This window comes from Ovis canadensis, chromosome 8 (assembly GCF_042477335.2).
Source record: "Ovis canadensis isolate MfBH-ARS-UI-01 breed Bighorn chromosome 8, ARS-UI_OviCan_v2, whole genome shotgun sequence".
Classification (NCBI taxonomy): domain Eukaryota; kingdom Metazoa; phylum Chordata; class Mammalia; order Artiodactyla; family Bovidae; genus Ovis; species Ovis canadensis.
This window is the reverse complement of record NC_091252.1, coordinates 79,355,950-79,380,622: the sequence shown is the minus strand read 5'-3', so window position 1 is coordinate 79,380,622 and position 24,673 is coordinate 79,355,950. Positions and strand designations below refer to the sequence as shown.

The window sequence follows — 24,673 nt, the reverse complement described above, 5'->3', positions numbered from 1 at the left end:
AATTTGCTGGTATACTGAGGGCAGCACTTTAACAGCATTATCTCTTAGGATTTGAAATAGCTCAGCTGGAATTTCATCACCTCCACTAGCTTTGTTTATAGTAATGCTTCCTAAATCCCACTTGACTTCACACTCCAGGATGTCTGGCTCTAGGTGAGTGACCACATCATTGTGGTTATCCAGATCATTAAGACCTTTTTTGTACAGTTCTTCTGTGCATTCTTACCACCTCTTCTTAATCTCTTCTGCTTCCATTAGATCCTTACCATTTCTGTCCTTTATTGGGCCTATCTTTGCATGAAATATTCCCTTATTGTTGTTCAGTCGCTCCGTCATGTCTGACTGCAACCCCATGGACGGCAGACCGCCAGGCTTCCCTGTCCATCACCATCTCCCTGAGTTTGCTAAAACTCATGTCCATTGAGTTGATGATGCCATCCAACCATCTCACCCTCTGCTGCCCTATTCTCCTTTTGCCTTCAGTCTTTCCCAGCATCAGGGTCTTTTCCCAATGAGTTGGCTGTTCACATCAGGTGGACAAAGTACTGGAACTTCAGCTTCAGCCTGACTCCTTCCAGTGAATATTCAGGGTTGATTTCCTTTGGAATTGACTGGTTTGAACTGCTTGCTTTCCAGTAGTAGTAGTGTTAGTCACTCAGTCATGTCTGACTTTTTTTGACCCCACAGACTGTATAGCTCGCCGCCATTCCCTTCTCCAAGGGATCTTCTTGACCCAGGGATTGAACCCGGGTCTCCTGCATGGCAGGCAGATTCTTTATCGTCTGAGCTACAGAGCTTTCACTTTCAAAAGTCTTCTCCAGCACCACAGTTCGAAGGCATCAATTCTTTGGCACTCAGCCTTTTTTACGGTCCACTCTCACATCCATACACGACTACTAGCAAAACCATAGCTTTGACTATATGGACCTTTCATTATTAATTCCATACTTACTCCAAGTAACTTCAGGATACAATGTCTCTGTAATCATGGGCTAAGCATTCTAACACAGAAACAAAAATTTTCCCATGGTGACAAATTCCTTGAGCAAAATAAAAGAAGACAGCATTGGGAAATGGTGAAGGCTCTACAGCCTGTCTGACAGCCTGTCTGACAGCCTGTCTGACTGGTTTTGAGCCCCAGCTCTTCACCTGTTACGTGTGTACACTTGGGCACGTTACTTAACCTCTTTAAGCTTCAATTTCCCCAGCACCTACATATCACCTATTTCATTGAGGTGTTGTGAAAGTTACCTATGATAATCCACAGTGGGGCGTGGCACAGTGGGAGAGTGGAACATGCTCTTACTATAAGGAAATAGGCCCAGCCGGCTTGTGTTCCAACTATCAAACAAGGGAGAAACTGCTTATGAAAAGTAAAATAGAAAGTGCCATTAGCATGCAGAACTCATTTACGGTAGTGTAGAAAACCATCTAGGACTGAGTTCATGGTTCAGTGGTTATCTCTTTAGTTTTACCAACTGCAAAGTTACAATTTATATGGTTTATATCATAGATACTGCTACCATAAGCGAGACAGTTTGGTCAAAGGCAATGATTACGGCAGTGACCATGTTGCTTCCTTAATCTGACTTCTCATTCAATTCATTGCACCTTTCTAGGGATTTGGCACTCACTATATCCCGCTGTGGAGACAACCAAGCTGAAGTGTATTTTCCTGCTGACAAAAATCTCAGAGATGGCTAGAGGACTAGGAAGACAATTACCACTTTGTGGAATAAGCTCCGAAAGGAGGAAGCTCTAGGTCCTCCAGGAGACCACAGGAGGAACCTGAAGCCCAGCCTTAAGACGGCAAAGGAAGGGACTTCTCTGGTGGTCCAGTGGCTAAGAATCTGTGCTCCCAATGCAGTGGGCCCGGGCTCAAGCCCTGGTCAGAGAACTAGATCCCACATGCCACAACTAAGACCCAGCAACCCAGCACAGCCAAATAAATTTTAGAAAATTAAAACAAAAAAAAAAAGCAAGCAGAGGAAGAGAAGATCAAACACACTGAGAATGGAAGAGGTTTTTTTCCTGCAACAATAGTTTGAACACAGCATGACTGAGCTACACATTCTACCCTCATCTCAATCCAGTCTCCTCTTCCTCTGCCAATAATGTCATAAAATCATGATGTGCTATTTCAACAGATAATGATTTTTAAAGTCTTACTCCAGATCTCATGAAAGATTAAAGTGGAAAATTAAGTATCATTTGAAAATGCAACTATTTTGTTGAATACCCATGTATCAACATGTAGCCCTGTCAAACGGTGAGCAAATATCCCAGGACTCACTGAAAATCCCAATTGTAAATATTCTTTATCACTGCCCCATAAGCTGTCACATAATGTTGGAAAGTTGAATGACTGCAAACTCACTTAAGTCATAAGAATTAGAATATATGCATGTCAAAAAACTGGGCTACAAAATAGGGAATCATGCTGGGGAAAAAAAAAGGAAATTACTTCCAAACTCATATACACTAGACCGTATGATTAATAACTCTAGTTATGTCTGTATAAATTTTCTAAGTATTTAAGCTGGAGGATATATGGGCTAATATAAAATCCCTGTGCAATCAAAATAATTGGATCATAATGAAAATGTGCTATTGGAGGTAATCATTTTGCTTGGTGCATAAAATTATAATAAGGGCATGGGGAAGAATTTAATTATAAAACTATATTTTAGCATAAAAATTTAAAGGGCAGGAAAATAAACTGTACACTTGATGAGGCCTTACAAAGGGAATTATTTAAAGAAACAATAATCCCCACATTTTAAATCCAACGTGGAAATTAGAGAGAAATTCACACAGTGGGACATCTGACATGCTTTCACTATTCAACTACAGAACTAGAAGTAGCCATCAACCCTGCAGCTTCTGCTATAAAATGAAGCAGTTGTTATAAAAGATGCTTTTATTATACAAAGCTTGTTGCCAAAGTCTTATCAAAATTACAGCCATAGATCTTTCTATGGAACATCTTAAGACAACAGACTATTCCAAGTCATATTTTCTTTAGCACGTAGCAAAAGTGTAGCAGTTATTAAGAGTATTTTCTGGTATTGAGGTTCTGATGATTTTTTGGATGGTTTTTATAGTATTACACTGTGACTTTACTTCTAATTTAATTATTTATTTTTTGCTGTGCTGTGTGGCTTGCACAATCTTAGTACTCCAATCAGGGAACGAACCCCTGGTAGCAAAATTATGGAGTTCTAACCAGTGGACTGCCAAGGGAATTTTCTTTTTTCTTTACTTTTAAAAATAAACTTTGATGAATAATTTACATACAATAAAATGCACCTATTTGAGTTCTGACAAATACATTCAATTGTGTAACCAACCCAATTAAAATATGGAACAAGTTTATTACTTCCAAAAGTCCCCTCATGCCCCTGTTTCAGTCAATATTCTCCCAAACACAGACTATTTTCCTGTTACTAAAGATGAGCGTTACCCCTTGTATATCTTACTATAACAGAGCATCCACGGTGCTACGTGTATAGTTACACTTTCTTCTTACTGTTCAGTTGTATTCCATTTTGTAGATATTCCACAATTTGCTTATCCATCTACTTGCTGCTGGTCATTTTCCGTTGCTCCTAGTTTATGCTATTTAAAGGAAGCTGCTATGACCATTAATGTGTAAGTCTGTTTCAAGGACATGTTTTCCATTTTTTGCATAGTTAGGAATGGAATTGCTGTATAGGTAACTGTATGTTTAACTTAAGAAAATACCAGTGCAAAGTGACTATACTATTTTAGACTCCCAGTAGCAGCATATGAGAGTTCCAGCTGTTCTATATCTTAGCCCTAACTTGTATTGTCAGTCTTCAACTTTAGCCATTCAAGTGGGTGTATACTGGTATCTGATTGTGGTTTTAATTTACATGTCCCTGTTAAAAATGATGTTGAGTATCTTTTCATGTGCTTATTCACCATTATTTTGTGACATTCTGTTCAAATACATCTCTTGCCTTTTCCTTATTGGATTGTTGTCTTATTACTAAGTCATAAAACTTCTTTAAATATTCCTGATATTTGACCTCCCTCAGATACATGTGTTATAAATATTTCCTCTTGCCCTATACCTCACCTTTGCATTCTCCTAATGGTGTCTCTCACAACTAAAGTTTTTAATGTTGGCAAAGCCCAGTTTATCAATTTCCTTTAAAAAAAAATTGTTACTATATCTTGTATCCAGCTTAAAAAATCTTTGTTGACTCTTAGATCAAAGTTGTTTGTTATTTCTAGAAATCTTATAGTTACAGCACTTATGTTAGGTCAATGATTCATTTTGAATTTTTGTGTACATATATGAAGGAGATCAGCCCTGGGATTTCTTTGCAAGGAATGAAGCTAAAGCTGAAACTCCGGTACTTTGGCCACCTCATGCGAAGAGTTGACTCATTGGAAAAGACTCTGATGCGGGGAGGGATTGGGGGCAGGAGGAGAAGGGGAGGACAGAGGATGAGATGGCTGGATGGCATCACGGACTCGATGGACGTGAGTCTGAGTGAACTCCGGGAGTTGGTGATGGACAGGGAGGCCTGGCATGCTGCGATTCATGGGGTCGCAAAGAGTCGGACACAACTGAGCGACTGATCTGAAGGATCAAAATTCATTTTTGCCATTTAGATATCCAGTTGTCTCAGCATGAATTGTTAGTAAGACTCTCTTTTCCCACTCTGAACTACTTTTGTTAAAAGTCAATTAACAAATTGATTGGAGGGAGGTCTACATTTAGATTCTCTTTTCTGTTCAGTTGATATTCTAATACCAAGTTGTCATGATTACTATAGTATTATTTTAAGTCTTGACATCAGATAGGTAGGTCCTCGATTTTATTCTTTTTTCAAAACTATCCTGGCTTTGAATTTCTGTGTAATTTTAATATCAGCTGGTCAATTCCCATTGGCAAGAAAACTCACAGGGATCTTCATTGGAATTACATTTTGTCCACAGATCAATCTGGGGATAACTGACTTCGTAACACAATACATGAGTCTTCCAAACCACGAAAATGGTAAATATCTCTATTTATTTTGGTCCTCTGGTTTTCATTTTACAAGTCTTACACATATTTTGTTAAATATATACATAAATATTTCATGTTTTTTACATGACTGTAATGTCATTTTTCATATTTTTTTCAACTGTTTATGCCTAGTATCTGGAGAAGGAAATGGCAACCCACTCCAGTGTTCTTGCCTGGAGAATTCCATGGACGGAGGAGCCTGGTGGGCTGTGGTCCATGGGGTTGCAAAGAGTTGGACACGACTGAGCAACTAACCCACCCATGCCTGCTGCTGCTGCTAAGTCACTTCAGTTGTGTCTGACTCTGTGTGACCTCATAGACGGCAGCCCACCAGGCTCCCCTGTCCCTGGGATTCTCAAGGCAAGAACACTGGAGTGGGTTGCCATCTCCTTCTCCAATGCCTAGTATACAGAAATACAACTCACCTGTGTATACTGACTTTATATCCTGAAAGCCTGTTAAATTAACTTGTAATTTCAGTAGCACATTTACTCCTTCATGATCATGCTGTCTGTAAATAAGGAGAGTTTTACTTCTTCCTCTCCAACCTTTAAATTTATGTGTGTGTGTATAAAATATGTAATTTTTTTCTTATTACACTGGGTACTATGTCTAGGATAGTGCTGAACAGAAGTGGTCAGAAAGGCACTCAGTGGGAAAGTGTTCAGCTTTTCAACTTTAAGTTGATGTTAGCTATAGATTTTTCAGAGATGTCCTTTATTAAGGAAGTTCCCTTCTATTTCTACCTTTCTAAGAGCTTTTTTCTTTTTAAAACATGTATAGGCATTGTTTTTTGTACAGGCTTTTCCTGTATCTATTGAGATGATCATACACTTGAAAAAATATTTTGTTAATATGATGAATTACATTTACTATTTTCTTCCTTATACTTAATTTAAGTGTAATTTGTTCTTCTTTTTCTAACTTTTTAAAGAGGAAGCTTAAGGCAATTGACTTAAACCTTTTTCCCCTTTTCTAATGCAAGCATTTAAAGCTATAAACTTTCCTTTAAGCACTGCTTTAGCTGAATCCCACAAATTTTGGTATGTTTTCATTACCATTCAGTTCAAAATATTTTCTAATTTTTCTTGTAATTTCTTCTTAGATACATGGGGTATTTAGAAATTATTTATTAATTTCCAAATCTTCAAGAATTTTCTTGATATATTTTCATCATTAATTTCTAATTTAATTCTACTGTACTCAAATAACATAGTCTGTATGATTTCAATCCTTTCAGATTTATTGAGATCTACTTTGTGGTCCTGCACATGGTCTATCTTGGTTGAATGTTCCATGTGTCAGTTCAGTTCAGTTCCTCAGTCGTGTCCGACTCTTTGCGACCCCATAAATCACAGTATGCCAGGCCTCCCTGTCCATCACCAACTCCCGGAGTTCACTCAGACTCACATCCATCGAATTAGTGATGCCATCCAGCCATCTCATCCTCTGTCCTCCCCTTCTCCTCCTGCCCCCAATCCTTCCCAGCATCAGAGTCTTTTCCAGTGAGTCAACTCTTCGCATGAGGTGGCCAAAGTACTGGAGTTTCATACGTACTTGATAACAATTATATTCTGCTGTCACTGTGTATCACATTATAGCTACACATGTCAATTAGGACAAAATGATACAAGCTCAGGAGCAGCTGTCCCTCAGGGAAGGTGTAGCCTCTCTAGATCTAGCTGGCTCACCTCCCCATCTTGTTACCTCCTGGCTTGCTTATTTGTGTCTTTAAAGTGTTTATTGTGGAAAGCGTACAATTGGACTCTGCTTTAGCATTCAGTTTGACAATCTCTGCATTTTATCTTATGTGTTCAGGTAATTTTTATAGGCAACTATCTTCAATAACCTCAGATATGCAGATGACACCACCCTTATGGCAGAAAGTGAAGAGGAACTAAAAAGCCTCTTGATGAAAGTGAAAGAGGAGAGTGAAAAAGTTGGTTGAAAGCTCAACATTCAGAAAATGAAGATCATGGCATCTGGTCCCATCACTTCATGGGAAATAGATGGGGAAACAGCGGAAACAGTGTCAGACTTTATTTTTTTGGGCTCCAAAATCACTGCAGATGGTGATTGCAGCCATGAAATTCAAAGACGCTTACTCCTTGGATGGAAAGTTATGACCAACCTAGATAGTATATTCAAAAGCAGAGACATTACTTTGCTAACAAAGGTCCGTCTAGTCAAGGCTATGGTTTTTCCAGTGGTCATGTATGGATGTGAGAGTTGGACTGTGAAGAAAGCTGAGCACCGAAGAATTGATGCTTTTGAACTGTGGTGTTGGAGAAGACTCTTGAGAGTCCCTTGGACTGCAAGGAGATCCAACCAGTCCATTCTAAAGGAGATCAGTCCTGGGTGTTCTTTGGAAGGACTGATGCTAAAGCTGAAACTCCAATACTTTGGCCACCTTATGCTAAGAGTTGACTCATTGGAAAAGACCCTGATGCTGGGAGGGATTGGGGACAGGAGAAGAAGGGGATGACAGAGGATGAGATGGCTGGATGGCATCACCGACTTGATGGATGTGGGTTTGAGTGAACTCCGGGAGTTGGTGATGGACAGGGAGGCCTGGCGTACTGCAATTCATGTGGTTGCAGAGTCGGACACAACTGAGTGACTGAACTGAACTGAACTGAATCATGCCTCTAGTCCTAATCTCCAATTTACAAAGACAGGCGGTGTAGAACAAGTTAAATGTTGATATGGCTTAACTGAAAGCTGCTCAGTTGTGTCCAACTCTTTGTGAGCCCATGGACTGCACAGTCCATGAAATTCTTCAGGCCAGAATACTGGAATGGGTAGCTGTTCCCTTCTCCAGGTGATCTTCCCAACCCAGGGATCAAACCCAGGTCTCCTGCATTGCAGGTGGATTCTTTAACAGAGAAGGCCAGCAGCAGACAAATCCAGTACATGAAACGTTCTATAAAATAACTGGGCTGGCAGGGGTGTTGTGCAGGATTAAAAGAGACTAAAGAGACAACAAAAGACAATGCACAGATCTTGACTGAATCCTGGATTGTGGCTGAGTGGTGAGGAGAGAGCTTCAAAGGACATTCTTAACATAACTGGGAAAATATGATGTATTAATACTTAGTGCAATAATAGCATTGTAGTTACAGAGGAAATGTACTTAAGAAATGCATGCTGAAATAGTTATAAAGTGTTATGACGTTTGAAGCTTACTTTTAAATCTTTCTGCTCCCCTCACAGAAAAAAAGGGAAAGAGACAGAAAATATGACAATGTCAAAATTGTCAAATTTAATGGAAGGTATATGAGTGATCATTGTATTAATTCCATCCACTTTTCTATAATTTGAAAATGTTTAAAATAAAAAGCTTAGTGTAAAAACACTGTGGGCCACTAAACTGTACAATTTAAAATGGTGATTTTTATATTATGGAATTTGATCTCAAAAAAATAAAGAGCTGTGGGTATTTGATACTATGGAGTTATCAGAGAACTGCTTACACTGCTCTGCCTAGCTCCGTTATCATCAACCTGGACATGAACAGCATCCCCTGTAGTTCTGTAGTGCCATAACTTTGGGTACAGTGGTGATCTCATGTTAAAGTTAGGAGCAAACACAGAATCTTTATACAGAGGTGAAAAAATAGGATAAGATAATTTTTATGGTAAAATTACTTTTATATAATTTACTTGCTAATGTTTAAAATTTTAGAGTATACAGGAGGAAGCAAGGCATAATGACTAGGCCGAAAACTCAAGCATAGCCTCAACTGGTTAAGAGTAAAATGTCAAAAGCAAACCAAACTGTCCACACACCTGGGTTGACGGTCGGAGGGGGTGGAGGTGGGAGAGGCCGGCCTTCTTTAATGGCTAGCGTACACTGCTTTGCTGACTGCATCGCATTAATGAAGTCTTCATGATGTTGTCTCCAGTTAGATTTTCTCACGGGTTGTGGCTATAAAAAGAAATTAAACCAACATATACTAATCTAGGCTATATATCTCACTGTTATAATCTTTTTTTTTAAGCTGGGATTTGAATTTACAAGAAACACAACTGTGAAATTTGGAGAAAAAAGAGAAATTTGCTTTCCAAAAACACTAAGAGGTTTGGAAAAAACAGTAATAAAATTTTCAAGTCACAGTAGTGAGGGAAAATACAAAAAACAATCACAAAAAACAAAGAAATTACAAAACTTTAAAGGAAGACTTAAATGTAACCTTAAAAGTGACTGTCTTCCAAGTTAATTGCTGGATTTAATGCTACTCTAATGAAAATATAAACGAGATTTGTTTTCTGCCACATCTGGAAAGTATCTGAAATACATTTGGAAATCTAAGTGAACATGATTAAAAAGAAAACAGTAAAGGTGGATTATACTTACATGACATTACATTGCCCTATCAAGCAAAAATGAAAGCAGAGAGCCAGAAAGAGGCTTTCATGTACTGAAGGACATAATCAAGAACAGCAAGGAAGATATCAATAGTACCTTGGACTGAGGCTCCTTCCCCACAGTGGGAATGTCAGTGCCCTGCAATCTTTGTTTTAAGGAATTGAAAGGTTTACGTTTTTTGTTGAAGAGTTTTCTACAAATTGGTCCGTGTCTTTCCTAGAAAAGAAGGAGTGGGGATTAAAATTTTTAACATGTACAATCACAGAGTTCGTAATGGCTCAGTGTACTCAAGCAGCCCCCACTGCAGGGACTGGGTTGCACCTTCAGAGCCAAGTTCATTCTCTAACTCTCAAATCACAGCAGAGCAAATCCATCTGGCTCTCTTCACCCATGTTACACATAACTAGATATTGTGTTTGGGCAAGGTCAACAAAAGGCCTCTACAGCTAAAGAAACTGACTTAAAATTTAGTCTTACATATTTAACTTTACCACTTGGGCTCAGTAAATAGTTCCAAGCATTAAACAATATTGAAAAGACTCACTTTCTAGTTTAAATTGAAATAAATTATCTCTGATATTCGGCTAGGTACTCACTAAAGCCAAGGAAATTTTCTTTACTTCTTCTATTCTGTTTTCTGCCTTCACTGTTTCTAAATTCCAAAAGCAAGTCATCCAGGAATTGAGTCCCAACAACCTTGTTTTTCCATCCTTTTGAAGTAATTCTCTGCATACAAAAGTATGCAAAGTAAGGGGAAACTTAGCTTCTTATACAAGTGGAAACTTTTCAGAAAAACTCTTACCACTCAACATTTCAAAATTGAATTTAACTGGGTTGCTTTTCTACATACAGCAAATCAAACCACTTAACTCCTGAAAAAAATGAGTGGAGAGGTTTCAAAGAAATATTTGAGAACATCTGCAAGAAACAACTGGGACAACCATATGACAAATGAAAAATAGATCAATTCCATGTAAGTTATGAAGACATTTTCCCTTAGTGTGTCCAAACATTTTTCATGAAGTCATTTATTTTAGAGCAAACCTAAGCTTATAATATTAAACTTTAAAATATAGAATACACAGAAGAACTGTACAAAAAAGATCTTCATGACCAAGATAATCACGATGTGATCACTCACCTAGAGCCAGACGTCCTGGAATGTGAAGTCAAATGGGCCTTTGAAAGCATCACTATGAACAAAGCTAGTGGAGGTGATGGAATTCAGTTGAGCTGTTTCAAATTCTGAAAGATGATGCTGTGAAAGTGCTGCACTCAATATGCCAGCACGTTTGGAAAACTCAGCAGTGAACACAGGACTGGAAAAGGTCAGTTTTCATTCCAATCCCAAAGAAAGGCAATGCCAAAGAATGCTCAAACTACCGCACAATTGCACGCATCTCACATGCTAGTAAAGTAATGCTCAAAATTCTCCAAGCCAGGCTTCAGCAGTATGTGAACCGTGAACTTTCAGATGTTCAAGCTGGTTTTAGAAAAGGCAGAGGAACCAGAGATCAAATTGCCAACATCCGCTGGATCATGGAAAAAGCAAGAGAGTTCCAGAAAAACATCTATTTCTACTTTATTGACTATGCCAAAGCCTTTGATTGTGTGGATCATAAGAAACTGTGGAAAATTCTGAGAGAGATGGGAATACCAGACTACCTGACCTACCTCTTGAGGAACCTATATGTAGGTCAGGAAGCAACAGTTAGAACTGGACATGGACAACAGACTGGTTCCAAATAGGAAAAGGAGTACATCAAGGCTGTATATTGTCACCCTGCTTATTTAACTTATATGCAGAGTATATCATGAGAAACGCTGGACTGGAAGAAGCACAAGCTAGAATCAAGATTGCTGGGAGAAATATCAATAACCTCAGATATGCAGATGACACCACCCTTATGGCAGAAAGTGAAGAGGAACTAAAAAGCCTCTTGATGAAAGCGAAAAAGTTGGCTTAAAGCTCAACATTCAGAAAACAAAGATCATGGCATCTGGTCCCATCACTTCATGGGAAATAGATGGGGAAACAGTGGAAACAGTGTCAGACTTTATTTTGGGGGGCTCCAAAATCACTGCAGATGGTGACTGCAGCCATGAAATTCAAAGATGCTTACTCCTTGGAAGGAAAGTTATGACCAACCTAGATAGCATATTCAAAAGCAGAGACATTACTTTGGCAACAAAGGTCCGTCTAGTCGAGGCTGTGGTTTTCCCAGTTGTCATGTATGGATGTGAGAGTTGGACTGTGAAGAAAGCTGAGCGCCGAAGAATTGATGCTTTTGAACTGTGGTGTTGGAGAAGACTCTTGAGAGTCCCTTGGACTGCAAGGAGATCCAACCAGTCCATCCTAAAGGAGATCAGTCCTGGGTGTTCTTTGGAAGGACTGATGCCAAAGCTGAAACTCCAAATCTTTGGCCACCTCATGTGAAGAGTTGACTCATTGGAAAAGACCCTGATGCTGGGAGGGATTGGGGACGGGAGAAGAAGGGGATGACAGGGGATGAGATGGCTGGATGGCATCACCAACTCGATGGATGTGAGTTTGAGTGAATTCCAGGAGTTCGTGATGGACAAGGAGGCCTGGCGTGCTGCAATTCATGGGGTCACAAAGAGTCAGGCACGACTGAGCGACTGAACTGAACTGAATTGATTACAATACTTACAAGACCATCAGCAGAGAAAACAACTCCAGCCAGTAGACCTGTAAAAGCTCAGCATTTCTGGTACAAAAACCAGGGAAGCAGCACATAGATCTTTGCCTGTGTTGTTTGTAGTTGTGATTTAGTCACTAAGCCATGCCTGACTCTTTTGCAACCCCATGGACAGTAGTCCGCCAGGCTCCTCTGTCCATGGGATTTCCCAGGCAAGAATACTGCCTGTGTACTATCTTTATAAAGTTACTGTACCACTAAAGGATTATGCCAATCTTTGCCTTCCACTCTAAGTGCTCTTCATTCATGGTCATGGAACTCATAGCAGCTATTACTTACTTTGTCCAGACCCAAAAAATACAGGATCCATGAAAATCACTGCACCTGGTGATGAACAAGCCATACCATTTTAAAACTGAAGGGGAGAAGAGAAAGAGCAGATCACTTGATCAAATGCTCTTTGTAGCCTAGAAATAGGTCAACGAAGTAAAACTCAAGAGGACTCAAGAATACTTAGCATTTAGTCATCTCTTTTCAAAGTTACCTCCCTAGGTCTCAAATCCAGTCTCATGGGGTGCAGTCTTGGGTTAGCAAAGGCAGCTCCCTAGGGGATTATTGGGCCACAATAGGCCCTATGAGTTCCCCTTCTAGATCCAGGAAACTCTAGCTGCAGTTAACTAGAACAGATATTCTATTTTTAAATTCCCCAGAGAAATAAAACCTACAACCTCATTTGGTAGTCTTTCACCCCAAATGTAGTCAGGATTATACTCCAAATTCTTTAAGTTTGAAAACAAGTCTCTTTGATCTAAATGTCCCAGCTAATAGTTCATTATCTACTTAGTTTTTTTAAAATAAATTTTCTTGGGAACTCCTTCATAATATGGGACATTTGTTTCCCTAATTTTGAAATAAATCAAGCCTTTATTCAACTTTATGGGCATCAATCAGGGGACTTGACATGCAGTTAGCTTAAATCTAATTAACAATTAGGTCCTGGAAGAGGACTAACACCCATTTTGTTCAAATTACATAAAATCCCTGAAACTGGAGAGTTCTGTCTTTATACGTGGCAAAGCAGGAAACAGAGGGAGGTTAAAGGACTTGTCAGAATTAGTGACAAATTTGAGGCTAAAAGCCAAGTTTCCAGATGCTCCAAGTTCAATGTTCATTCCTCTTGACTAGCTAATTTCCCTGGTGTTTTGGCCTTAAAATTTGAATTTTTGATGCTTATAGAAAAGGTGAAAGAGCCAAAACCTCTCAAGAGACGATCAGCTGTGCCAAGACACTTTTATCTGGCTTCCTTTCAGTAAGGGGACCAGATTTAAAAAGCTCTCTTTCGAAGGGGGCAGCATCAACCTACCTAAGTGTCCTCGGGGCCTGCCAGCCATAGGTTATGTACTTTTCTCTCCTTGCTTTCCCTCCACATCTGTCTTTAATCTTTGCCACTGCGGCCTCCTCACTAACTTGACAGTTCATTTAACTCCAATGAAACACATCTACAAAATGTCTTTATGTTTACCAGAACATCTGCTGCAAAGCGTCTTCCACAGACTTCACAGGGAAATAATTCCTGATTGCCATCTGTATAGGATCCAAAGCACATTATGTTAGTTTCGTGGAATTGCCTGCCCAAGAAGAAATGACTAAGTGGAGGAGACCTCAATAGCTTGATATCCTCACTCTCCCCCATCACCCAGTGACTTCCTTCTCTTAGGAAGATCCTTTGTAAAACTCACCCATGTTTTCCCAACATAGACTTCTCACTTCACTAAACAGATAAGTTCCATATGCTCAGGCAACCAGAGTACAATTATTTAATATATCATTAAACTAATGTCTAAAGAAAGATATCCGGCACTAAGTACAAAGCTGATTTGTTGTTGTTTAGTGCTAGGTCACGTCCGACTCTTTTGTGACCCCATGGACTGTAGCCCGCCAGGCTCCTCTGTCCATAGAATTTCCCAGGGAAGAATACTGGAGTGGGTTGCCATTTCTTTCTTCAGGGGATTGAACGCATGCTTCCCTGCTTGGCAAGTGGATTCTTTACCACTGAGCCACCAAAGAACCCACCTGCCAGTGTAGAGGTGGGTTCGATCCCTGAGTTGGGAAGATACCCTGGAGGAGGAAATGGCAACCCACTCCAGTATTCTTGCCTGGGAAATCCCATGGACAGAGGAGCCTGGCAGGCTACAGTCCACGAGGTCACAAAAGAGTCAGACATGACTACGTGACTAAACAACAAACAAAGCTGATACTCTAGTATTAAGTCACAAATAATCCAATGGTAACATCTTTAAGATTGCTACTAGAATGTAAGATCATGTGTGTGCTAAATGAAGGCATGCCAATTTATCATGGACTGTATGAAATGGGTTGCCTAGTCACTGAATTTAAGGTAAACTTTCCTGAGAAGCTGAAACTTCAAAACTTTGGCCACCTGATGCAAAGAACTGACTCATTGGAAAAGACCCTGATGCTGGGAAAGATTGAAGGCAGGAGGAGAAGGGGACAACAGAGGATGAGATGGTTAGATGGCATCACTGACTCAATGGACATGGGTTTGAGCAAGCTCTGGGAGTTGCTGATGGACAGGGAAGCCTGGTGTGCTGCAGTCCATGGGTTCGCAAAGAGTCAGACAAGACTGAGAGACTGAACTTTTTCCTGAGAATGGCTTTCTCAACAAATCTCTTTGCTAGGAAACTACCTGAGAGAAAGGAAGTAGGAGGATGAAATGGACCAAATAGAACCAGTGGGCTTTGCTCCAAACTAGGAAAGACAAAGCCATTACAATGAAGAAGCAGGTGAGAAGCACCCCAAGTGTGGTGCTTCTGTGTCCGATCTCTTCACGGGGCCTGTGAATAAGACTCACTGAAAACATTTTATATGTAGCAGAGAATAAGTGAAGAACTACAGTAATAATATACTCACTACTTGCTATTATTTTTCTAAAAAATATTCAATTGTTATAGTGTTTTCAAAATTAAATGAAGAATAAACTCAAAATATCTAAAAAAAAAAAAAGAAAAATACAAAACTCTGCCCACTCTGTCCCAATGTCTCAAAGTGCCTGACCCACAATAAGGTTCTCAATAATTACTTCTTGGATGTATGGGTTAAATGAGAATTGAGTTTCTACCATAGGACCAATTATTCATTCAATAAATAAACACCTGTTATATGCAACTCTGTGGGGATATTGAGAAAAACTATACATGGGTCCAGCATAGAAAAGGAGAGAAGGTATGCCCATAAATTACTTTAAATGAAGTTGGAAAAGCAAACCATTGTGGAAAAATGTTTTGTTTCATATTACTGCCTTTCAGTTCATCTGGAGTTGAGAAGAAAGATTTAAAAAGCAGGGACTTCCCTGGTGGCCCAGCAGTTAAGACTCTGTGCTCCCAATGCAGGGGGCTCAGGTTCCATCCCAGGTCAAGGAACTAAGAGCAATTAAAAAAAAGGTCCTGCATGCCTCAATTAAGACCCGGTAAAGCCAAATTAATAAATTCATATAACATAATATGTAAAATATAAAGATCATAAAAAAGCAGTTTGATCGTGGGGAATATTTTATATTAGACTAACCATCCGGCTAATCACTATTATACAAATAAGGGGAGCAATTGAGGACGTTGGGCAGGAAGAACCTGGATGGCACTGTAGAAGATTCATGTAACAAACCTGAGGAGGAATGAACAGATAGCGGTGGGGATGGAAAGTGGGATTTTACTTAAAAAGCTAACGGTGTAGACCTGAAATGGAAAGGAAAGAGGAAATGAGAGACACTGTGGCCAGAGAATCAATAAGATGATGACTGGATTTGGGGGATACTAGGAGGTGACAGAGGAGCCTGTGGGCTGCAGTCCATGGGGTCGCTAAGAGTCGGACACGACTGAGTGACTTCACTTTCACTTTTCACTTTATGCATTGGAGAAGGAAATGGCAACCCACTCCAGAGTTCTTGCCTGGAGAATCCCAGGGACGGGGGAGCCTGGTGGGCTGCTGTCTATGGGGTCGCACAGAGTCGGACATGACTGAAGCAACTTAGCAGCAGCAGCAGCAGGAGGTGACAGAGAGAATGCTCAGGGACTGAAAAGACAATAGGACTATGGAAAGAAAGAAATAATTCAAAAAGAAGGGACATCTTGCAAGAAAAATGACCTCAGCTTTGGAAATACTGAGTCTGAGATAGAGTCATCCAGCCAGCAGGATGGAAATGAGGGAGGTCAGGGCTAGAGACACAGATGTAGGCTTTGTTTGGAGAGTGATGTAAAGGCATGATATTGCCAGGGAAGAGGTCATGGAAAGAGAAGTACAGGGATGATCCCTAGGGAACTCCATATTTAAGGGCCAAGAAGATGATGATGATAAGCCAGAAGGAGAAAGCAGGAGAGAACAGGGTCATGGAAACCATGGGAAGACAGTTTGAGAAAGGAAGTCTTGATTAACAGGAATCAGATGGTAGCTCATTACAGACACTGTTGATTTAAATGATTTCTTCTCACATCTGCCAGATGGTATTGTATTAGAACACAGGTCATCCATTGCAGCATACAGAAATACCATTCTTCCTCTGTTCTTTTGGCCTTCTAACTCTGTAAAAACTAGGTCATAACTTTCTTTCTTCAGCAAGGATGTCCCATTCCTCCACATACTTACCCATTAATAAAAACTATTCACCCTAATTATAAAACTTTTTTCTAAAACACTAAAGAAGGATGCTTTACTTTTATGAATATTACAGTAACATTCGTAGGGTGATTTCCTGCTCCCCAAATACTTTTCCTACATAATCTCATTTAATCCTCACAACAATCCTATGAGATAGGGTTGTTCCTTTTTCTTTTTTTTTTTCCTTAAGAGATAAGAAAATGAAGGTTCAAGATTAGGTGACTTCTTGAGGACAACAGGTAGTAAGTGTTAACAGTGAGACTCAAACTTGAGTCTCTGTCTCCACAAGTATTAAGACTATTTACTCAACCATCGCCATAAATACACTGTATCAGTACTAACCTGCAAAGTAAATGGATGGAAGTCCCTGGAAGATCAATGGCCTTTGGTTTGAATCAGTTGGGTTTTGAGTCCAGTGAGTTTGAAATAATGACAAACACAATATGATTCAACTGAACTCCTAAAACAGATGGACCACCACGTTCTGAAACACATTCGACTTGGAAGCTTGACAACCAGGAGAAAAGGAAACACGGAGAACCAAACATGGAGATCAATAGAACCTTAGAAGAATCCTTGGAAACAACCAAGATGCCCTTCAATATGTGAATCGTTGAACAAGCTGTGATACATTCATACCCTGGAACACTGCTGAGCAACAGAAAGGGACTGATATACTGCCAACATCCACTGGATCATAGAAAAAAGGGGCTTCCAGAAAAACAACTGCTTCTGCTTCACTGACTACATTAAAGCCTTTGACTGTGTGGATCACAACAAACTGTGGAAAATTCAAGAGATGGGAATACCAGACCACCTGACCTGCCTCCTGAGAAACCTATATGCAGGTAAAGAAGCTAACAGTTAGAACTGGACATGGAACAACAGGCTGGTTCCAAACAGGAAAAGGAGTATGTCAAGGCAGTATATTGGCACCCTGCTTATTTAACTTCTATGCAGAGTACATCTTGCTGGGCTGGATGGATCACAAGCTGGAATCAAGATTGCTAGGAGAAATACCAACAACTTCAGATATGTGATATTACTCTAACAGCAGAAAGCAAAGAGGAACAAAAGAGCTTCTTGATGAGGGTAAAGAGGACAGTGAAAAAGCTGGCTTAAAACTCAACACTCAAAAAACCAAGATCACGGCACCTGGTCCCAACATTTCATAGCAAATAGATGGGAAAAAGTGGAAACTGTAGCAGACTTTATTTTCTTGGGCTCCAGAATCACTGTGGACAGAGACCTCAGCCACAAAATTAAAAGATGCTTGCTCCTTGGAAAAAGAGCTATGACAAATCTAGACAGTGTATTAAAAAGCAGAGACATCACTTTGCTGACAAAGGACCGCATAGTCAAAGCTATGGTTCTTCCAGTAGTTATGTACGGATGTGAAAGTTGGACCATAAAGGCTGATGGCTAAAGAATTGATACTTTCAAATGGTGGTGCTGGAGAAGGCTCTTCAGAGTCCCTTGGACAGCAAGGAAATCAAACCAGTCAATCCTAAAGGAAATCAACCCTGAATATTCACTGGGGGGACTGACGCTGAAGCTCTGATACTTTGGCCACTTGATGGGAAGAGCTGCCTCATTGAAAGAGACTCTGATGCTGGGAAAGATTGAGGGCAGGAGAAGAGGGTGACAGAGGATGAGATGTTTGGATGACAACACCAACTCAATGGATATGAGTATAAGCAAACTCCAGGAGATAGTGAAGGATAGGGAAGCCTGGCATGCTACAGACCATAAGGTCGCAAAGAATTGGACACAATTTAAGAGACTGAACAACTACTGATACATAAAACAACCTGATTCAATCTCACTGCTGAGTGAAAAGTTGTTCTCAAAAGGTCACATATGATTCCATTTGTAAAATATTCTCGAAATGACAGAAGTAGAGATGGAAGAGATTAGTGATTGCCAAGAGGTAGGGATGGTCAGTGAGGGAGGTGGAATGAGGAAGACCTTTGGGTGATGGGCTAGTTCTCCATCTTTACTGTGGTGTTGATGCATGTAGTAACATGGCATGGAATTACACTTGATCTTAGCTGAGAAGTGATGGCATGGAACTACAAACACTCACTGTACCAATGTATACTTTCTGGATTTAACATCTGTAGTTAAGATGTAACTTGGTGGAAACTAGATAAACAGTGCAGGAATCTCCACAATTTTTTATGAACTGCATCAAAATTAAAAGTTTAAATACCTTTGGGCTGGCAACTCATGGCCATTGGGCCCAATCTGAGGCTGCATGATCTTATAAATAAAGTTTTAATAGTACCCAGTCAGCCCCATTTGTTTATATATCTATTGCTATTTTCAAACTACAGAGGTAGAGTTGTGTAGTAGTTGTAACAGAGACCAAATAGTCTGCAAAGCCAAGTTATAAATACTTTTCGGCCTTTACAGAAGTAGGTTGCTAATGAGTGGATGAAAATGTAGTAATTAAAAATGATTTGTGGGAGAATAATAAGAAAATTTTAAGATGCATTTTATTCATGTATTTACAAATAGACTGGAAGGATATACATACATATATATATGGTACACATACAACACATAATTACCCAGAGTGCGAAGAGAAAAGGTGAAACTTGTTTCCTAAATTTTCAATTTTTCTATATATATTATGCATTGCTGTTTAAAAGAAAGAATGACATTTAAAAAACTTTTGATAGAAAAGATTCTAAAACAATGACATTAACTTACCTATTTCTAACTTTACCCTAACTGGAGTCTCAGGAGACTATTAAAGTGGCTATTGTTTTTATACATTGGTTCACAATCTTAAGACAATTTTTAAAATGAGGAAAGTGATCTGGAAGCGATCAACAGTTTTGTCTAGCATGTTAACAATGATAAATAAGCATTATAAAATCTCAGTTCAAAAATTTTATAAGAAACCTGGAGAGGATTATGGCTGCAGTGAAGTTGGAAAAAATTCTACTTGAGAGTAGACATTCTCTTTCTGAGCTGGAAGTTAAGAATGCTTTGTAGAGACACTTATCAATCCACATTACTTATATTTCACCTTATAAAGACATTGCAAAGAAGGAAAATTATTTAGTTGTCAGTGAATCAAAAACTCTTGAGTCCTTTGCAGTCTAGAACATGCAAATATGAGCAATACGGACATCTTTCTGGGCCCTACAGCAAAGGGGCTGGCATACTAGCCAAAACTTATTATCTCAGGAACATGAGTTATAAAATAAAAGGAATTGAGACTAAGGAAATTAGGATGGCAGAGAATACCCCATTTTCTTTCTGCTTTCTCCCCAAATCCTATGGTAAAGGGACTTAGAAACACGGAGAACCCTGAGGACAGGGAGGAATGAGGACAAAAAAAAAAAAAACCAACAACAACTGGAATCTGAAAAGCTGAGGACATGGTAACCAACTTGGAGGACATAAAACTATATCAAAATCCACTTCCCAAGCTGATGGCAGAAAAAAAAAAAACACAACTGAGAACCATCCAGATTTACACACAGAACCCTTCAAAATCATAGAAACTTCTGAAGCAGGACATACCTCTGACACAGGGACAGGATACATGAGGAAGAAGAGATTGCAAAAATATGGAGAATCAGGGAGAAAGTCTTCTAAAAAGAGGTAGAGATTCCTAGACTCTTCTCCCTTCATCCCACAGCCGCTGCGTGACTGCCTTTCTCCAACTCTAGCAGAAGACTACTCTTCAGAAAGGATAAGACGGAAGGTCTGTGTACGAGTCAACATGAGGCACAGCTGAAGGCATGGATAGGTAGACATCACTCATATACACATAGCTGATTCTCAATATTTGTGCTAGTAACATTCCATATATCCCTGCCAAGCACTAAATGGGCAAATACTGACATTACTCCTGGGGGAAATACAAAGTTAAGCTCCTGTGAGCCTCTGGGTCACATTTTAACCTCCTTCTTTGTATTTGTTCAAAGACACCTTAAATATAGTTGATTCAACAACATTGAACTCATAGCCAACCACATACTTCAAGCTGGCATGAAGATTATCTAACATATTTTAGATATGTAGCCCTGCAACACTATGCGTGGGAGCCTTTTAAACAGTGAAACCATCAAGAAAAAGTACATCATTATGAAAAGCATGGCATGAAGTAGACCATAAAGTGTTCACTTGTTTACAGTAGGACAGCTGAAACAAGCAGGCAGAGCGTCACATCGTGCTACCCTACCTGGGAGTGTGGGTGTTAGATGACTCAACTTTTAAACTGCTATGTACATGGCTGTGAACGGCCGTGAAAGCACCTTTGACTACTGATTTAAGGTTATAAATGTTATTGAGTAGGTCAGTTTGCAAAGAGGAACTCCATGGTTAATGAGGACTAACTGCATATGTGACATATGTGTGCATAATCTAGTGATTAATCTCATTTACAGTGATGCTGGAAGCCGAAAATATCCCACACCCACCTTCCTCTACTTGGCTCACAGAACTCTGCCTGCCAGACCCTTACTCTCAAGGCAGGATGCAAGCTTTCCTGAGAATATAATCATTCCATGGAGAAAGAGCTAAAGATACTGACACTGGGAAGATTCAGGAAACAGCTCACCCCAGACCACCCTACAATAAAAGCTCAAAATCATCTGATGCTACCCATCCATTCAGTCTCCAGTGTTTTCTTCCTCCAATCTTAACTGTGAACAACAGACAAGAATTTCCAAAGATCTGAGGGAAGTCTCCAGCATGTAAGCCCATAGCGAACACTATAAAGGAGAATTCAAGCTCTTAGAAATTAAAAGCCTTACATGAGAAATATTCAACAGCAGGTTGGCAGGCAGAATTAGTGGAGTCTCCCTAAAAGCAGAGTAAAATGACATAGAAATACTGAAACATAAGCAAATTACAGTACATCTCCAGAAGGTCCTACTCCAAAATAGAAAATCAGGAGAGAAAGGAGAAAATACAAGGAAGAAAATAAAAATAATTTAAAACTATTTCCAGAAGTGAAAGGACATCAGCCTCCTAAGATACACCACAAATGAAAACAGATCTGTACCAGTAAGTATTATTGCAAAATTTTATAACACTGGAGACAGATTCTATTGACTTAGAAAAAAGTTAACTTACAAAGTATCAGGAGTCAGAATGGCTTCAGATTCACAAACAATAAAAATGAAAATAAGCAGGGAAAAATTTTCTAAACTTCTGATGGAAAATAACCTGCAATCTAGAGTTTCATACCCACACAATCTACCAATCAGATACGGGGGTAGAACACATTTCCAGACAAGTAAGCCTTCAAAGACTACATCCTATGTTCTCTGTCTCAAGAATTACTGGAGGATATATACTCCACATGGTGAGTAACAGATACAGCAAACAGGCATTCAACACAAGGGGGAGAGAAGGACGACAGGACGACAGCTGGGCCCCGGAACTAGAGAAGCAACCAGCTCAGACTGGAGGAGAGTGACTAAGACACAGATATGCTGAAGGTAGTCAGAACCTAGATATTCACAGCCTTTGTAATCTAAGGATACTATTTCCTGTATTTATCTGGCTCTCATTCTGTTCTGTACTTGGTTTACTTGATCAAATCCCAGAAAAGTGCCTACTTGCTCTTCATATTGATGTCTAGATCAGCTGAGGAGACTCATCTCACTCCACAGGAAGGCTCTGCACTCACCTCTTCAGAGACGGAGAGAGGTCATGCTAAGTGGAGAAGCAGAAAACAAAACGACTAAGCAGACAGCTGCTAAGCCTATTTTGGCAGGAGATCCAGGATGCTCCAACTGTGGTGACTTGTGTTCCCAGGACTCACTCATCACCCAGTTCAGACATCTACACATGGGGTTCTTTAAAACTCTAGGAGCTGAAGACTCAGACTATTCAGCTATCTTCTCAAGGATGTCTTGATCAAAGAGTCACTGACCTAGACTTGTGCTTCTCAGGTGTTCAAAGCTAAACAAGATATTGTATTCATAGGGATACCATGCAGATGTCGATTAATATAAAAGTCTAGATTGTAAGAGTTACCAAAGGGAAGAATAAATTGAATAAAAACATACAGGTGGTTTCTGTGTTCTATTTCTTAACTTGAATAACTCGTTCTACTTAACTTGAATAACTGGAATGTTTATTATATATTCTCCTGTAAGTTTTACAAGTAAAAATCAAGGCCATTAGAATCTTTACCTTCTTCTGACCTTTAACTGGAACAAGTAAGCTGAATAAAATATACTAATGGCAACACACAAGAAGGAATATAAAAGTATTGATAATTCAAAGTTACTGACAATCTTCATAAAGTTCTGTAGTGGTCACCTGAAGTGATCTGATGACATCACAATGGATGTGTGGATATGTCACAGGTGGCATAAATTATAACAGCTCTCGATACTTTGACTTGTAAAATAAGTTCTAAAGTATCCAAAAAAGTGACTTTATACCAATCACAGACAGTGTTTAAACAAAGTAGGTCCTTAAAATACAGCAGGCAAATTCTTAAGTAATTTTTACCCACTATCTGGGATGCCTGAGGCCTTCTTTCTGGCTAAGACTGAACCTAGGTCCTTTCAAATTTAAGCAATTCTTTTCTGAAATATCTGTCCAAATAGCCATTCATTTTATATTACTTACTAATCACTTACTGAATGCCAAGCTCTGTTCTAGACACTGGAGATAACTTTGTAAAGAAAAATACTCTGCCCTCAGTGTGTTCTAGTGAGAGACTGAAAAGATAACATCTCAGATGCCAAAAGATGTTACAGAGAACATAAAGAAAGAAAGGAACATAAAGAATGCAGAGAAAGGTTTGAGCTATTAAAAAAACATGGTCAGGGAAAAGTTTATGGGGTAGCTGACAACTGAGCATCACCCTTAAGGAAGATTTATTTACAGTTAAGGGCACTTCAGAGGGAACAGCAAGTACCAAGACTCTCATTTCAAGTGATACTTATCGCAATGACTTGAAATTGCTGGTCATATTTTGTTGCACACACCCTGCCCCCTTGGACAATGCTGTCCTTGAAGGTGAAACTCCCTTATTACTTAGGACACCATACATTTAAACATAGAGCTGAAGTTTCCAACCATTGTTTATACATGACTCACATCATAAATATTCCAAAAAGTTATGAACTTATGTTCCTGATTAAAATCAAGATCTTTATATTTGGAAGATAATCTGCCCAAATCACAATGTTTCTCAGGAAGACTAATGGCTTTTAGTCACATTCTCCTAACTGCAAAATATATAACATGTTGACTTAAACCATTTGAGTCAGGTGTGGTAAAATTAGAAGTTCCACAGATGGAGTGTGAACACCACCAAGTCAAAGTAACATTCCACATCTTGTTAAGATTCTTGTGGTTTAAAAAACCTCCAAATGAGATAGCTACCAAAATATATGGTCATCTCTTTAGGATTTAGTACATTCCAAAACAAATATAAATCATCATCTGGCCCTTTGCTTCTACAGGTTGGCATTTAAATTCATGCTCTCCAGTTTTCTACTTCTGTAACAATAAGCTCTTCAGCAAATTTTTTTCTGTATCAATGTCAGTAGAGCACCTAATGCTACTGTTTTCCACAACTCTTTTTAAATTCTACAGTAATTACTTAAGATTTAGAATACATAACATACAGAGAAAGATAACACCTATCAGCTTAGGAAAAGCCACAATCAAATTACAGATGAAGGCACTTCCTAATTTAGATATCAAATATAGCTTACCTGCTAAGAATGGTTGGGCCCCAGCCATTCTGTACCCTGCTCAGACCAACAGTGTCCAGATTTTTTTTTTTTTTCAGAACAGTACAGTTAACAAAGCATTAGTCACAGACACATGAACAAGGATCACTAACAACTTGTCTGTTGCAAGAAAGTCACACTTACCAAATAATTAACAATTGTGATGGTATCATTGCTTGAGCCTTGAAAAAGTTAAAAAAAAAAAA

The 24,673-nt window shown here is 39.3% G+C and overlaps 1 protein-coding gene across 6 annotated transcripts in view; it reads right to left on the bottom strand.

Annotated features, from left to right (window-relative positions):
* ZC2HC1B (zinc finger C2HC-type containing 1B) overlaps window positions 1-13,828 on the bottom strand; it is a 40,480-nt gene extending 26,652 nt beyond the window's left edge. For 3 of the 6 annotated variants that reach the window (XR_011258657.1, XR_011258656.1, XM_069598619.1), the window contains exons 1-3: window positions 13,595-13,825; window positions 9,509-9,628; window positions 8,833-8,971 (exon numbers count right to left, since the gene is read on the bottom strand). Coding sequence is in view for 3 of the 6 variants with exons in the window: in XM_069598619.1 (XP_069454720.1) it covers window positions 8,833-8,971; window positions 9,509-9,628; window positions 13,595-13,765 (430 nt within the window). In the remaining 3 variants the exon portion in view is untranslated. Of the gene's footprint in view, window positions 1-8,832; window positions 8,972-9,508; window positions 9,629-10,008; window positions 10,244-13,594 lie in introns of those variants that run through there. The other 3 variants (XR_011258658.1, XM_069598621.1, XM_069598620.1) reach the window with 2 other exon arrangements.
* Between the last annotated feature and the right edge of the window lie 10,845 nt (window positions 13,829-24,673).